The sequence below is a fragment of the Trichosurus vulpecula genome, chromosome 1 (genome assembly GCF_011100635.1).
Source record: "Trichosurus vulpecula isolate mTriVul1 chromosome 1, mTriVul1.pri, whole genome shotgun sequence".
Lineage (NCBI taxonomy): Eukaryota > Metazoa > Chordata > Mammalia > Diprotodontia > Phalangeridae > Trichosurus > Trichosurus vulpecula.
In genome coordinates, this window is record NC_050573.1 from 65,776,570 (window position 1) to 65,792,069 (window position 15,500).

The window sequence follows — 15,500 nt, forward strand, 5'->3', positions numbered from 1 at the left end:
TGATAATTGTATTTCAGCGTAATTGGTTTTCTTTGTAATTCTATGCATCTTATATTATTTATTTAAAAACATGATTCTGAGAAAGTATCCATGGGTTTCCATAGACTAACAAAGGGGTTCATGATAGAAAAAGGTTCTGAATCCCTGCTCTAGAGTTCTCTTTGCTAGCAGACTCCTCTGATGCAGGTGATAATACCACCATTTCCATACATATTTCTCAGCTTGAAAAAGGAGAACTCTATGTGATTCTAGGCTCATGCAGGCCTCTGTGTAGCTAGCCACCCCATCTCACTGTTCTAGCTACTCCTACCTCAACCTTGCAAATGGAGTCTTAACCTAGAGTTTCTCATAGGTTCCTGCACCCTTCTGTGCACCTAACATCCATATGTGAAGGAGCTTAATGTACTTCTTTCCATGTTGTCCCTCCTTGTTCTCATTTCTTTCCCCACTCTCTCCACCTCCGTACCTTTGCTGCCCTCCTTTCAGCCCCTTGCTCTTTTCTCCCCAGAGCTGGGGCTCCCTGTGTGCTTTCCCTCCAAAGTCTCCACAGGACTGTGCACTGGTTCTAAGGATGAGTAGCCACGCCAATAGTCTTTTCCTGAGGGAAAGTGTTTCCCAGCGCCTTGGGGGGCAGAGTTGGCTACAAGGTTTTCAGGATTCCATGCAACAGCGTGCTGCCCGAACCCGGTTGCAAATCCAAACTATGAACCGAGAGCGAGTGTTCCGGTTCCTTCGGAGAAATGCCTTCATCCTTCTCACAGTCAGTGCTGTGGTCATAGGTAAGCATGGAGCAGTGGGTAGAGATGCTTTTGTCAGGGGAGTGGGTGTGTATTGGATGGATGGCCCTTTAGAACAAGGTCTGTGTTGATGGGGTTTGGGGAGTAGTTCAGGATGGATCATGGTTATGAACTCTCGAAAACAGACAATCTCCCTTCCCTCATCACATACATATGGGCTTCTGAAGAGGTATTGTCTAGGGCTGTCCTGTTGATGGACTGGGGTTGGTTAGTTTCCTTTAAGCAGAAGCCCCTACAGATGCCCCTCGGCTTCTCATTTAGGAGACCCACAGTCCTTCACCACTTTTGTTTCCCCGATTTCTTCTCGGTCCTTAGGGATTAGTCTTGCCTTTGCCCTTCGTCCTTATCAGCTGACCTATCGTCAGATAAAATACTTCTCTTTTCCTGGAGAGCTGCTGATGAGGATGTTGCAAATGTTGGTGTTGCCGCTCATTGTCTCCAGCCTAATCACAGGTAAGGAGGTCCTACACCCACCTCCAGAACTATCACTCCCTTTCCAACACCCCAAACCTGGGGATATTGTCTTGGCCCAGGACCACATGTACATACACACTACCTTGGTCCAGATCCTTGAACCAGTCATTGGTGACCTAGAGTGAGATCATAACTTAAATTAGAGCCATTATTCTGTCTGGGGACTCAAGCTTTCCTGTTCAAATCTTGACACACACCAACTACTCAGAACAACTTGGCCCGACTCTTCCAACCCTAGTTCCCTTTTGCTCTAAGGAGTCACCTCCTTTTATTCTTTGTTTCTTTCTACATTTTCTCACTAATGAGGTTGTGAGAGCATTTATGGACCAGACTTTTTTTTGGAGGGGGCAATGGAAAAATGCTGGACTTTGGGGATGCAGCCATGTTATGAGGGCAAGAAGACAAAACAGTGAGAGGAACATTGGTAGGGGGAATAAGGGGAGTCAAAATGTAGCTTTCAGATGGCAGTGGTCAATAGTGGCCTATATGTGTGTACTATATGCTGAGGGTTTGTGAAAACTGGATTGGTCCTATGAGATGGGGGTAGGAATATGAATGGCCAAAGAATATATACACATAATTCTCATACAATTTTGAAGTGGGGCACTGGAGAATACCAGTCTAGGGCTCTCCTTATTAGGGTTTAGCTCTGAGCTCCAGAAAATTCAGCTCTCAGGCTCTCTGTGATGAGGATAGCTTTGTGCCCCTAAAGTGACCTGGTCAATGACCATATGGTGAGTTATTCTTCTGCGAAGCCATCCATGAAGTGACTCCCAGAACTACCCATTATGTCTAGGACGGAGGGAAAGTTGGAGCGTGGCCTGCTCTGCTTCTTGTGCCAGAGAAAATACCTACTTCCTAGAACCAGGAGTACCAAGGCATACTTTGGGCAACAGGGGAGCTGGAAAGTCTAAGGATAGGAGGGGATGATAATGGCGATGGAGAAGTTGTTGTGCAGTAATGATAGGGATAAGTAAAGGTGGGAGAACCAGTGGAAAAGGGATATACCCAGAGGGTAGGCCAGTAGGTCAGGTGAGGATTGGTTAGGAATGAGGAGAGCCAACGAAGCAGGGATGGAGTGGGGTTTGAAGAGTACAGTGAAATTTGGATAGCGGTAGGAATAGAGTTGTTGGGATAGGGAGGAGGGACAGGTGAAGGGAAGGGAGTCAATGAAACAATGGTATTAATGGTGGGTAGACTAGGGGGAAGTAAGGTAAGCATCACATAGAGGAACTGATCTGTTGGACAGGGTGGAGCAAAGTGCTGAATTGTGTGGCTTCTCCCAGGTATGGCATCTCTGGACAACAAGGCTTCAGGGCGGATGGGGATGCGGGCTGCTATTTACTATATGGTGACAACAGTCATTGCAGTCTTCATTGGCATCCTCATGGTCACCATCATCCACCCTGGGAAAGGATCCAAAGAAGGGCTGCACCGAGAGGGCCGCATTGAATCTATCCCTACAGCTGATGCCTTCATGGACCTCGTCAGGTTAGTGTTCTTCTTTATTGCTGTCAGATCCAGAAGCACTCCTCTCCCTATCCCTCAAAATCAGCAGGCATGTATCTCTTTCCTACTTTCTTCATTGCCAGTTGACTTCACACCTTGGGGCACTGGTCTCCATGCTATCCTTGGGTTCCCTTATTTCATAAGGAGTTATTTTTTCGAGCCTACTGTAAATACCTTGAGGGCAGTTACTGAATCTTGTTTCTTGGCTGTTGTTGTTGTTTGTCCTTTCTCAAAGAGGACCATGACATCAGGAAGGTGATGCCATGACTTGCAAGAGAATTGGATTTAAGTGAGGGAGGGCTGTGCAAAGTCAGCAGCTCCACTTTCTTCTCCAAAGCTACCTGGATCCAGTGGCAAGATACAGATCGGGACAACTGGAAATGGCCCCCATGTTTCTCGGCACCAAGCATAGGGCCAAACACCGAAAGTGTTCCATAAATACTTTCTGCTTAATTTCTAGTTTGATTCTACTCTCTTTGTGACTCTGAGCAAGTGACTTCAGCTCTCTGAGTCTCAATTTCATCATTTCTAAGGTAGGATAATAATAGGCTCAATACATATCTCACTGGAAGACCAATTCACTTTTGGATAGCTATAGTTATTAATGTTTTCCCTCATATTGAGCTGAAAACTGCCTCTCTTCGACCTGCTCTGCAAGTCCTATAGCAGTTTTTCAGATACATAAAGAGAGCTATCATGTCCAGCCCCACTCCACCCCACTTCACCTCAATGTAAGAGACTTTGTGAGATGGAGCATATGACTAGAATATAGCTGTGGAAAGATTTAAAAAGAGTAGAACAGGGAAAAAGAAAAGCCTACTAGTCCGCACCTCACTTTTTTTTGCAGTGGGAAATGTGATGTGATTTTCCCAATGTTGCATAGATAGTTAATGGCAATCTCAGGCCTAGAACTCAAATCTCACAAGTTCTCTGTAGAAAGTATATCAACGGATTTGGATCTTGTCAGTGCGGGTACTCTCTCCATCACTGTACATCATAACTCACCCGTACCTTCTTGTCTTGAGTGATTCTTGTCCTTACTGTCCCATAAATCCACCACAGGTCCACCCAGACTGTGAGCTCCTTGAGAGCATGACTATTTTGTTTTTTGTCTTTCTTTATATCCCCAGCACTTAGCACACTGTCTGGCACATAGTGGACATTTAATAAATGCTTCTTTACTGGATGACTGGCTGGCATGACCATCATACCTTCTTATGACATTTTCTGCAGTGCATTTCCTGTGAAATACCTCATGGGTAATAAATTGTATCAAATTTTTGACTACCATGTACTGAGAAAAGACCCTATAGGTGACTTGCATCTTTAATTCTTTATATACTACAGTGTTTGATCAATCAAAGCTATCTAATATCACCAGAAGAATTTTTTAAAATGGGCTTTGTTTCCTGAAGGGGTATGTAGTCATTAAAAGCACTACACAAAATTTCCCAAAAGCAATCCATCTAGTTTTCTTCCTTTTGTTCAATACTATGCCTGGCTCATTATCCATTTATGGTGACTGTCCACGGTCTATATTTTGATAGACCAACTCTGTGGGTTGTGCATGGGGGGCTGGCACTGGACATGATAGCTTTCTTTATGTATCTGAAAAACAGCTATAGGACATGATCTTGTCTCAGGGGTAGAATTAAGAGTAAATTGAAGAGAGGCAGATTTCAGCTAAATATTGTTGTTCATTTGATAGATCAGCTCTGTGGGTATGTGCATATCATACTCTGGACAACAGCCAATCTTCATCCACTTGGTTTTTCCTGTGTGGATAGTTATGGAATTGTCATTTAGAGTTGGAAGGAATCTGAGGGATTATCTAATGTAATCTTTTCATTTTACATATGGGGAAACTGGGACCCAGAGCAGTGAAATTATTTAGCCCAAGCTTACACAGGTATTAAGTAGCAGAACCAGAATTTGAACCCAGATTTTCTGGCTCTAAAAGCAGATCCTGTCCTTAAGGAGCTTTCAACTGAGTCTCTGAGTAGTTAAATGACTTGTCCATGGTCTCACAGCTAGTGAGTGGTGGAGCTTGAATTTTAAGTTCAGATATTTTGACTCTTTTATTTTGTTTTTTTTTAATGTTTTGTTGATGCTTAAAAACTATTTCTATCACTTACCAGTCCCCTTCCTTTCAACCCATAGAACCCTCAAACAAAGAAGTTTTCTGACTATCAAAGTCCAGTGCCCTATTGACTATATCCTTTGAATTAATATAGAGGTGGATATTTATTGAGATGAAGGTAAGAGTAGCTTGCAAAGGATTGCTGTGTTGTGAAGAAAGGAAGGAGGGTTGAAGAATGGACTGAAGATCCTGTCAAGGACACCTGCTGGAGGGAGTTGGAGAACAGATGAGCTGTTTAAATAGCCAAGTTGCTGCCATTTAGGGTCCATTGGGTGGCTGGAGACATTGATCCCCACAGGTCAGACAGAGCCACAGCTGGCAATTTTGGCTTTGGGACAAGCATCATGGAATGCCCTCAGATCAGCTTTTAAAGACAAATTCAGTTGAAGGGGAGAAGGGCGTGAGATGCAGTGACACCACCCAGTGGGGGTGGGAGCAAGGATGGGAGAGTCCATGAAGGAGCTCACCTAGGTTTTTTTTTTTTACAGCAGCCTCTTATTTAGTTATTCTTGCTTACCAGGTGCTAAACACAGTTGTTTCTACACTGCTGATGAAATGCAGATGATATCAGCATCCTCTAGGTTTTGGTGCCCTGGGGTGAAGCCCCACTCACCTCAGTCTTATAATGGCTGTGTGGTCAGGGCTGCTGGGTTCTTGTCTCTCCTACAGCATTATTCACAGCTCAAGGAATGTAGACAATGGAGGTGATTCAAGGTTGGTTGTTAGCATGTGTGGTCAGGGAAGCGTGTGTGTGTGTGCGCGCGCGCGCGCGTTCACGCATGTGTGTGTGCTTGTGGATGGTGGGTTGAGGCACATGAATCTTGGTGGTCCTGGTAGTGAGATAAACACTGAAATAGCTGACCAGTGATGCCAACACAGTTTTCACAAGGTCAAGGAGAATTAGGACTTAGATGAGGTCATTGGTTTTGGTAGTAAGGATGTCACTAGTAACCTTGGAAAGAATTGTTTAAGTAGAGCTAAAGTACAGAGTTTTAAGAAAGGAGGTAGAGAAGGAAATACAGTGGGTTTGACTTCTGATTCAGATACTGGACAACAGTACAAAGAAGGAGAGATATTTTAGTTGGCCCACAAAAGAGCAATATGGAAGTAAAGCCTTTTTTGGTTCCATTTCTGCCCCTTACTCTGTCCCCATATAGCACATGAGAGGACTGAATGTTTTTGAAAACAGAAGGAAAGGAGATCATTTTGAAGGAGAAAGGGAGGCTGCTATTAAGAGAAGGGATAAGTATTCAGAGCAATGTCTTTTGATGATGAGGGTCAAGGTGTGTTCTAGTAGGTGAGGGGTTGACATGGGGTGAAGAGATAGGTTGGTGCAATCTATGACCTTGAGGAATCATGAAGTTGAGATCTCTGATGGGTCATTAAGTGTCCATGGAGGGAACTGAGGTAAGTACAGGAGATGAAGAGGAGGAGAGGTAGAAGGTCTCACCCAAAGAATTGGCAAATAAGTTATTGGGGGAAAAGATCAGATTTTACTTGTTTCTGGTCTCTCTCCATCCCTGCTACTTCAACTGGAGGCAGCAAGGCATGGTGGAAAGAGAACTAGACTTGGAATAAGAAGTCTTGGATTAGAAGTTTTGTTCTACTAGCTGGGTGACAGGGGTGAGTCATTTCCTCTGCCTGAGTTTCAGTTTTCTCACCTCTGAAATGACAGGGTTGGATTGGGTGATAGCCAAGGTCTCCACCAGCTAGACTGTTCTGTGTTCTAAGGCCATAATGATTTACTTTCTGCAGTTTGTTACAGTTGGGCTTTTTAATGTTCTTCATGGTAAGGTCCTGTCCACCTCTAAGGTTTTATGTTTTATGGTCATACAACTCCTCATGGTTTAGTCTTACTATCTTCCCACCCTTGGTTCCTTGCAGGAATATGTTCCCACCCAATCTTGTGGAAGCCTGCTTCAAACAGGTGAGGGAGGAGGGGCAAGGTTTTGTTCATGAGAATAAGGGGTGATGGAAGGATGGTGCCCAGGGATGGGGGGGAAGGAAAGAGGTCCTTCTAAGGATTGGGCAGTGGGCCCCAGGAAACTCCTGTGTGGGTGAACATGCCCCTATATTAACCAAATGTCCAAACTAAGATCTAGAGAGGGTCTTATATGCCAGGACCTCTCAGAGGTGACATAAAGGCTGAAGCTCTGGTTGAGGGAATATTGAAAATTGACAGAAGCTCAAAGTTAGAAGAGACCTCAGAAGACATTTAGTTTAACTTGTTCTTGTTGGTGGGTGGGGCTTGATCTTTCTGATTTCAGTTTAAGACGCAGTACAGCACCAGAGTGGTGACAAGGACCGTCATGAAGATGGAAAACAGGACAGGACTGGGCATCTCCCCTTCACCTCTTTCTCTAATGGACAATGGTACTAGTGTCTTCGACAATGTTTCTCGTGCCCTTGGCACCCTGCAGGAGGTACTGAGTTTTGAGGAGACTGTGCCCGTACCTGGCTCAGCTAGTGGCATCAATGCTCTGGGCTTGGTGGTATTCTCGGTCAGTTTTGGCCTGGTCACTGGCAGCATGAAACAAAAGGGCCATGCCCTGAAGGTATTCTTCAACAGCCTCAATGAAGCCATTATGAGACTTGTTGGTGTTATTATCTGGTGAGTGAAGCAGGGAGATCTATGCTTAGAGTTTGAGATGGAAGGGGTTAGGGCTCAGAGCTGGATGGGAAGATGCTAAAGGGGTGTTGTTGACAATCAGTCAATCAATACACATTTATTAAGTGCCTACTGTGTGCCAAGCACTGTGCTAAGGCTGGGGATACAAAAAGAGAAAATAGCCCTTGCGCTCAAGGAGCTTACAATCTAACAGGGGAGACAACCTGCAAATAAATATATACAAAGCAAGTTACATACAAGATAATAGGAAACAATTAACGGAGGGAAAGCACTAGAATTAAGAGGGGCTGGAAAAGGTTTCCTATAGAGAGTGAGATTTGAGTTGAGACTTAAAGGAAGCCAGGGAAGTCGGTAGGTGGAGGTGAGGAGGGAGAACATTCCAGGTATGGAGGACAGCCAAAGAAAATGTCTGGAAATGAGAGATGGAATGTCTTTTTCATGGAACAGCCAGGAGGCCAGCGTCACTGGATTGAAGAGTATATGTTGGGGAGTAATGTGTAAGAAGCCTGGAAAGGTGGGAAGGGACCTAGATTATGTAGAACTTTGAATGCCAAACAGACTAAGAGACCAGCCAGAGAGGAGAGAGTCATGAACTGATGGGGTGGGGGTGGATGTGGGGAGACAACCAGGGAGAAGAGACTTAAATTGGGGTGTAGGGAAACTAGTTATGCAGAAGAACCATAAGCTGGAGATGTGACAAAAGAGGAGAATCATGGAGATGTATGATTCAGAATGGGAGAGGGTTGTGGGGGGAGGGAAGGATAAAGTTGGTAGGGTGGGAGTTAAGGGAGGGAGGAAGCTGGCTAGGAGCTAGTGAGCTCCATTCCCCACTGGGGGTATGACCCCAGTATTTATCATGGTGAAGTGAAGACCATGGGACCTGAGAGCTTTGGGGAGTAAATGAGTAGAATAGACCTAATGCCTATACATTATAGGGCAATTTATCAGGCAAAGGCTCTCTAAATGTCCACTGACAGCTTAGGAGGCTCCTGAAGACATGATAAAAACATGAAGAGTCCTTGAGAATATAGTCGTAGAGTGCCTCTCCAGGAGCCATCTTGGCTCATTGAATCCAAGGTTTACAATGTAAATATAATGATCCTATAATAGTTGACAAAATTATCAAATTGGCTCATGATTTCATTTCACATTAAGAGTCTTATCTCCTCAGCTTCATGTGACTGAAAGGAATACAGACTTGCTTTATATGTGTATATTTACAGAATGGACTCAAAATGTAAAAGATACAAAATATAATGGAACAGTATCTTATTGGAAGTCAAAGGACCTGGGTTCAAGTCCTGACTCTGCTATTCTGCCACTACCTTTGTGACCTTGGTTAACCTCTCTATGTCTCAGTTTCCTTGTCTATAAAATGAAGGGATTGGACTAGATGACTGCTAAAATTCTTCCTAGCTCTAAGTCTGTATTCCTCTGCTCCAAACATACCCCCAAATGCTAGGCATCATTTGATGTAGGAGTGTGTGGGCAGAAGTAGAGAGCCTTGGTCTTGGGATTAGGAAATTTGGGTTCAGATCTTGTCTCTATTCCGCAATTACCAGCTGTATGATTATGGGCAAATCCCTTAAACTCCCAAAGATTTAATTTCCTGCTCTGTAGTGAGGAGGAAAGGAGGATAATGCTTGCCCCATCAACGCCCCCAGAATTGTTGCCAGGACTTGGTAAAAAATGAAGCCTATCATCATTGCACTTAAAAAAATCTGATGCAAGAGTTTTGCTGATTTAGGCAGTTTTTCTCTGTGCTGATGTCCCCACCACATGTCTGCACAGTGAAGAGGAGCAAGCAATATTGTGTATTAGGAAAAAACAAAACAAAACAATTGAAAGTCAGGGGATCCGGATACAAATTCTATCTTGGTAACTGACTCCCCATGTCACTTTGGGCAAGTCCCTTACCTTCTTTTTGCGTCCGTTTCTCTATCTGTAAGAAGAGGGGATCGGATTAGGTAATCTTTTAGGAAAACCATTAAGCACCACGCGTTTCCTGGCGTTGTGATTGGAAATAGCTACTAGAAGCGCAATTTCTGTATTGGCCACGAGAGGGTGCTCTGAGCCCAAGTTACTATATGCGAGATACTCTAAAGCAAGGCGCCTATTTATGCAGCTCGATTTCCTCACTTGCATCTCTGGACAAGGACTGAGGGGCACCCTTAGGCTGCCAGTGACTGTCTAGGTTGTATCTTGGCAGTTAGAGGTCCAATTTCATGGACCCCAACTTCAGAACCCCTGATCTAGTTCCACCTTCTCACCTTACAAATGAGGAAATTGAGGTTAAGATGATAATGATTAATAATAATAATAATAATAATGATAACTAGCATTTACAGAGTACTTTACAAATATTCTCATCTGTAAAATGAGAGGGTTGGGCTCTAAATCTATGAGCCTCTTTCCTTTTCTTCCCTTTTTTAACTAGCAGAAGTCCCAGAATGTTTGACAGAAGAGCTCTAGAGACAAAGACTCTCAACTAAGGAAGCCAGTAGATTGAGTAGAGGCAGCTACAGGGTTTGAGGGTGCTCTTATTCTCACAACAACCTTGGGAGATGATTGCTATTATTATCTCCATTTTGCAGATGAATAAACTGAGTCAAACAGAAGTTAAGTGACTTGCCCATGGTCACACCTCTAGTAAGTGTCTGAGGTGGGATTTGAAGTCAGGTCTTCCTGCTCCATCAGTTAGGGGAACTGACTTGCCATGACCAGATTTGCCCAAGGCCAGATAAGTGGAGAGCTGGAATTTGGGCACAAGTTTTCTGGTCCCAGAGCCAGTAATCTCTTCACTAAACTATGGTACCTCCTTTATTAAGGAGAAATCTAGGCCAGAGACAAGATGATGCAGTGGAAAGAACATAGGATTTGAAGCAAGAAGATAAGGGTTTGAGTCTTGACTTCACCTCTTCCTAGGTGTGTGACCTGGGGAGATTATACCAGGAGTCTGGCATGAGCAGTTCTGGTCTGAGAGAGAGTAGGCTTGGCTAGACAGGGCCAAGAAGAAAAGGAGATGAAGTCAAGGGGAGAAGGAGAGGGAACCAGGTCTCTCACTCTCTTTGTACCTGTAGCAGAGAATGGGCAGTGTAAGTTGGGTGCACCTGAAGGCTGAGTTTGGCTCTGAGGAAATCACCAGGAGGGGAGATGTTGGAGTCACCAATTTGGATGACTATCCAATGCCATTGGATCAACATTGATGGCCCAGGGTTCGGCCCAAACCTTTTAGCCCCAGAGATTGTACAGTTCTCCTTCTACTTGTTGAACAGAGGGGAGGGAAGGAAGGAGGGTAATGGATACCTGGGGGTCTGAGATGGCAGTGGTCCAGACCTGGGTAAAGATGGCTATAGGAGAGGCCTATAGGAATCAGTGCTCTTGGCTTTGGGTCCTGGGGAGATGGACTAACAAAACTTGGGAGCAATTTCCCAAAAAAAGAAGACTTGACCTTGGCTAGGGGTGAAACCACGGAGCTCTCTGACACATATACTTTGGTCTGGGACTCAGGTATGCTCCTGTGGGTATCCTCTTCCTCATCGCTGGGAAGATCCTAGAGATGGAGGACACAGCTGTAGTTGGTGGACAGCTGGGCATGTATACACTGACTGTCATCGTGGGCCTGCTCATCCATGCTGGGGGTGTCCTCCCACTCCTCTACTTCCTCATCACACACAAGAATCCCTTCCCTTTCATCGCTGGCATGCTGCAGGCCCTCATCACCGCCATGGGCACTTCCTCCAGGTACTGACTCCCCAGCCATGGGCCCCTCCTCCACCTTCAGCTCAGCTTTAGCCCCCCTTTCTATCTGCCCCTTCTAACTATCTAGAAGACTCCCCAGGCATGACCCGATCCTTCATCCCCAACCAAAGATGGAATATTGTACCAAATTTTAAGTGCCATGTTTAGGAAAGACATTGACAACCTGGAATTGGTCTAGAGCAGGGTGACCAGAATGGCAAGATGATTGAAGATCATAAAAATAGTAGCTATCTATACTAAACAATAGCATCATCACACATGTGTGTGTGCATGTGTGTGTGTGTGTGCGCGCGCGTGTGTGCGTGTGTGCTATGTTTGTAGTGCTTTAAGGATTATAAAGCACTTTCTTGAAATGTCCATATAAGCTGGGTAGCAAGAGTGTTATTATGCTCATTTTTACAGATGGAGAAACTGAGGGTCAGAAAAATTCATTGACTTGCTCATGGTCACACTCAGCTAAATATCAGAGCAGGGATTTGAACCCACATTTCCTGATTCCAGTCCAACACTCATTGTGCTATCTGCCCCAGCATCTCTCTGCTATCTGACCCCCTTCTTCTTTCCCTGGTCCTTATCTGGTTATTCAGAAACCAGCACCTACTTCTCTCCTAGTACTTTCTCACACACATTCCAGAGTGCAAGAGCTATTTTTAAAAGTTTTATTTACAAGGGAAATCTCCCTTCAAGTCCTCCTGTGATACCTCACTGTGGTGAACACATCCTCACCCCTCTGGCAGGTCTATATATTAGGGGATCATCCTAGTGAAGGGGTAGAGAAGTCCACTGTCAGAAGGTCTGTCCCAGGAGGATGAATTATGATGATGTGTTTGGCCCTAGCTACTCATGAGTTTTGTGTAGTAGAGATAAGAAGAAATATATACAAATGTATGAAGTAATACAGTTAATATTACCTCAGAACCCCAAATTCACAGGACACAACCTCCAGGGCCTCACTCTTAGGGAACTTGTCCTATAGCTTGAGATCAATGGACTCCTGGGCTTCATAGAGGATACCATGTGGGTCTTAGCCATAGGACTATTGGAAGGAGAGTCTTAGGTTCAAATCTTGTCTTCACTGCCGATCTGCTGTGTAACCCTGGGAAAGTCTTTTCCTCTGCCAAAGCCTCAGTTTTCCCACTTGCAAAATGTGTGTGGATCCAAAGATGTTTAAGGTTCTTTCTGCATCTAATATTTTGAGATCTTAGGATTATATGGCTCCACTAGGGAGTCAATCACCTTTGGGACTGGGGTGCCTTGACTCCCATTGGGTTACAGTTGTCTTTGATTGTCTCTTACCATCCCACTTTCCATTCCCCAACTGTACTCTGAGCACTCAGACTCCCTCACTGCTCCTCCCCAAGTCTGTCCTCTCCAAGCAGGCTTTGTCCTTACTTTCCTAAGGACCTTGCCCCAAAGAGGAGCTAAAATAATTTTGCTAAAGTGATGAGATAATTTGTGCTGTTCTGTCCAGGTAATACACCATCCTTTAGAATGGGGCTTTTCAGAGCCAAAGGCATGAGAGATGTGGGAATCCGGGGCCTCAGAAAGTAATGAGGGCAATATTTCTGGGGTGTGAAAGGCCTCTCTGGCACTCCTTCATTCTCAGAAACTGGTGACTTCCTGTTCCACCTGCACAAAGGGCTAGTTCAGCCCCCAAATTATTTTCATCCTTTACAAACTGAGCCTATAAGATTAAAAAGGGGCTTTCTCAAAGCCAGAGGGCCTGGGCTTTTAGTCTCTTCTTGACCCATGGCCCTCCAAGGCATTCTGTGGCCTCTCCTGGGAGGTGCCCATGAAATGCTCCTGGAGTCCTATCTCCCCAGCTCAGCAACTCTGCCCATCACCTTCCGGTGCTTGGAGGAGAACCTTGGCGTGGATAGACGCATCACCAGGTTTGTGCTGCCTGTGGGAGCGACCATCAACATGGATGGCACTGCCCTCTATGAAGCCTTGGCAGCCATCTTCATAGCCCAGGTCAACAATTATGAACTCAACCTGGGGCAGATCACCACCATCAGGTGAGTGCTACCATCGGTGCTGTGAAGGAGAGGGTTCCCTAAGTGATGGGGGTGAGGGTATGGAAGAGGAAATGGATGGAGCTGTGAGAAGGGAGAAAGTCTTTACTGACTCATAGTGGTAGGGGATGGGAAGGAATTGAGGTTGGGCTGAGTAATGGGAAAATGGAGGGAGGATGGAGTGAGAGGGGATGAGGTTGAGAGGGAGGGTTAAGAGGACTCACTCATTGGGTAGAGGGAAAGGGAGTGTGGTAGAGGTAAAAGGATTCACTGTTTTGGGGTGGTGGCAAAAAGAAGAAATGAGTGATAGGGAGCCCAGAGATGAGTGATGTTGTGAAAATGGGCAGCAGCCACACACTGCTTCAGCATGCCCCTCATAAAGACTTCCTCTGCATCTAGCTAGGGTTGTGGCTATGTAGGATCTTTGCAACTTCAGGAATTTATATGATTCATTCTTAGATTCTGGGTGACTGCTTTCCACTCCTGTGAGACTGATTCATAAACCAGATGCCATAAGATTAATTTGCACTGAGAAATGAAGAAACCTGGGCAGGCTGAGCAGAATGTTCCTATTAATTGCTCAGGGAATCCCCTTCACAATGCAAAATCGCAGGATCTCGGGACTGGAAGGGACATTAGAAGGTATCTACATAAGGCAACCTTTGGCCCAGTGCTGGATCCTCTTCTCCAACCACCTTGACAAGTGGTCATTCAGCATCCGCTTAAATACCTCCAGTGCCTGGTAGCACACTGCCCCAGGAGACAGCCTGTTTCCATTCCCTAGGCAGCTCTAATTCTTAGAAAGCTCTTCTTTACCTTGATCTAAATTTGGCCTCAAAGTAACAAATCTATTGCTCATACTTTTTTCTATTGGAGGTAAAACTGGGCCAGTCCAATATCTTTCACATGATAATTATCTTTCTGCCATGATAGTGATCTTTCTTGGGTCCAGGTTAGACTAGATGCCTCTAATGTTCTACCCAGATCTGAGATTCAATTAAATCATAAGCAGTTCTCACTAAGGGAAGAGGAGTCTCAAATGCACACAACAGGTGATTGGTGAATGTTTTTTTTTTTTTTTGCTCCTGGTGTAATTCGTTGCTTAGGGACATGTTGTTCCCAGAAAGCTGACCTCTCTCCACCTGCTCTGCTTTTTCTCCCTGCTTTCTCTCCTCTTGTATTCCCTCGGACCTGTCTCCATTTGGCAGTATCACAGCCACAGCTGCCAGCATAGGGGCTGCGGGCATTCCCCAGGCTGGCCTTGTCACCATGGTCATTGTGCTTACCTCTGTTGGGCTCCCAACTGAGGATATCACACTCATCATAGCTGTGGACTGGTTCTTGTAAGTACATACCGGGGGTGGCATCCACTGCCCTCATGACCATTGTACTTTCACTCTCAAGGAGTCTCTTGCTCCCTTTTCGCCAAGGACATGTAATATTAGGGTTGGAAGAGACCTTAAAACTTAGAACGTGGAATGTCAGAACTTGACATTAGAGTCATTAGGGAAGGAAATTGAGACCCAAAGAGGGATAACAACTTGCTCAAGATTATAGAGTGATTTGGGACATCCAGCTTCTATTCTTAGCTTGGCAACTACATAATTGATTTTTTTTCATATCCCTAGATGTGTAATATTCCTTATAAATATTCCTAGAGGAAGAACAACCTAGACTTGTCCCCCTACCTCCTCCCAACTATTGCTATCTCTTCAGACCCCATATCCTTTCCCAGTCTATGGGTTTTACCATCAATTTCCTCCTCTTTTCCCCTAGGGACCGCCTCCGAACTACCACTAATGTTCTGGGGGACTCAGTAGGTGCTGCCATCATTGAGCATCTGTCTCGGAAGGAGCTGGAGCTGCAGGATGCTGAGCTAAGCCTCCCAAGCCTTGGAAAGTCTTATCAGCTCATCGCCCAGGAGAAGGGAGCCAATAGAGCTCGGGGAGGCAATGAAAGCAACATGTGAATGACTGATGGGTCCCCCAGGCTAGAGCCAGAGTCAAACTTCCCATAGCTGGAGGAGCTAGAGACCCATGTCAGAGGGGTTCCTGGCCCATCTGGCTTTGAGCCCAAAGGCACCAGCTGCTCAGCCCTACGTGGATCCTTTAGAAGAAAAAAATGAAAGTTTATACAAGGCTTCAGTTCCTACTCAGTGTGTTGGGAGTTAACCT

The 15,500-nt window shown here is 45.1% G+C and overlaps 1 protein-coding gene across 1 annotated transcript; it reads left to right on the plus strand.

Annotated features, from left to right (window-relative positions):
- The first annotated feature begins 563 nt into the window (after positions 1–563).
- Positions 564–15,295, plus strand: SLC1A6 (solute carrier family 1 member 6). Its single transcript, XM_036769470.1, has 9 exons — positions 564–779; positions 1,113–1,250; positions 2,558–2,762; positions 6,805–6,847; positions 7,188–7,531; positions 11,060–11,293; positions 13,135–13,329; positions 14,535–14,669; positions 15,103–15,295. The coding sequence occupies exons 1-9, from the start codon at positions 572–574 to the stop codon at positions 15,293–15,295; spliced, it is 1,695 nt and encodes a 564-aa protein (XP_036625365.1). The 5' UTR covers positions 564–571.
- Positions 15,296–15,500: the final 205 nt, after the last annotated feature.

Excerpts from the sequence above, each read along its gene's own strand:
- SLC1A6 (XM_036769470.1), top strand. The coding sequence starts at position 572 with ATGAGTAGCCACGCCAATAGTCTTTTCCTGAGGGAAAGTGTTTCCCAG. Across the intron at positions 2,763-6,804 it reads GCCTTCATGGACCTCGTCAG|GAATATGTTCCCACCCAATC; the intron begins GTTAGTGTTCTT and ends GGTTCCTTGCAG. Across the intron at positions 11,294-13,134 it reads GCCATGGGCACTTCCTCCAG|CTCAGCAACTCTGCCCATCA; the intron begins GTACTGACTCCC and ends CTATCTCCCCAG.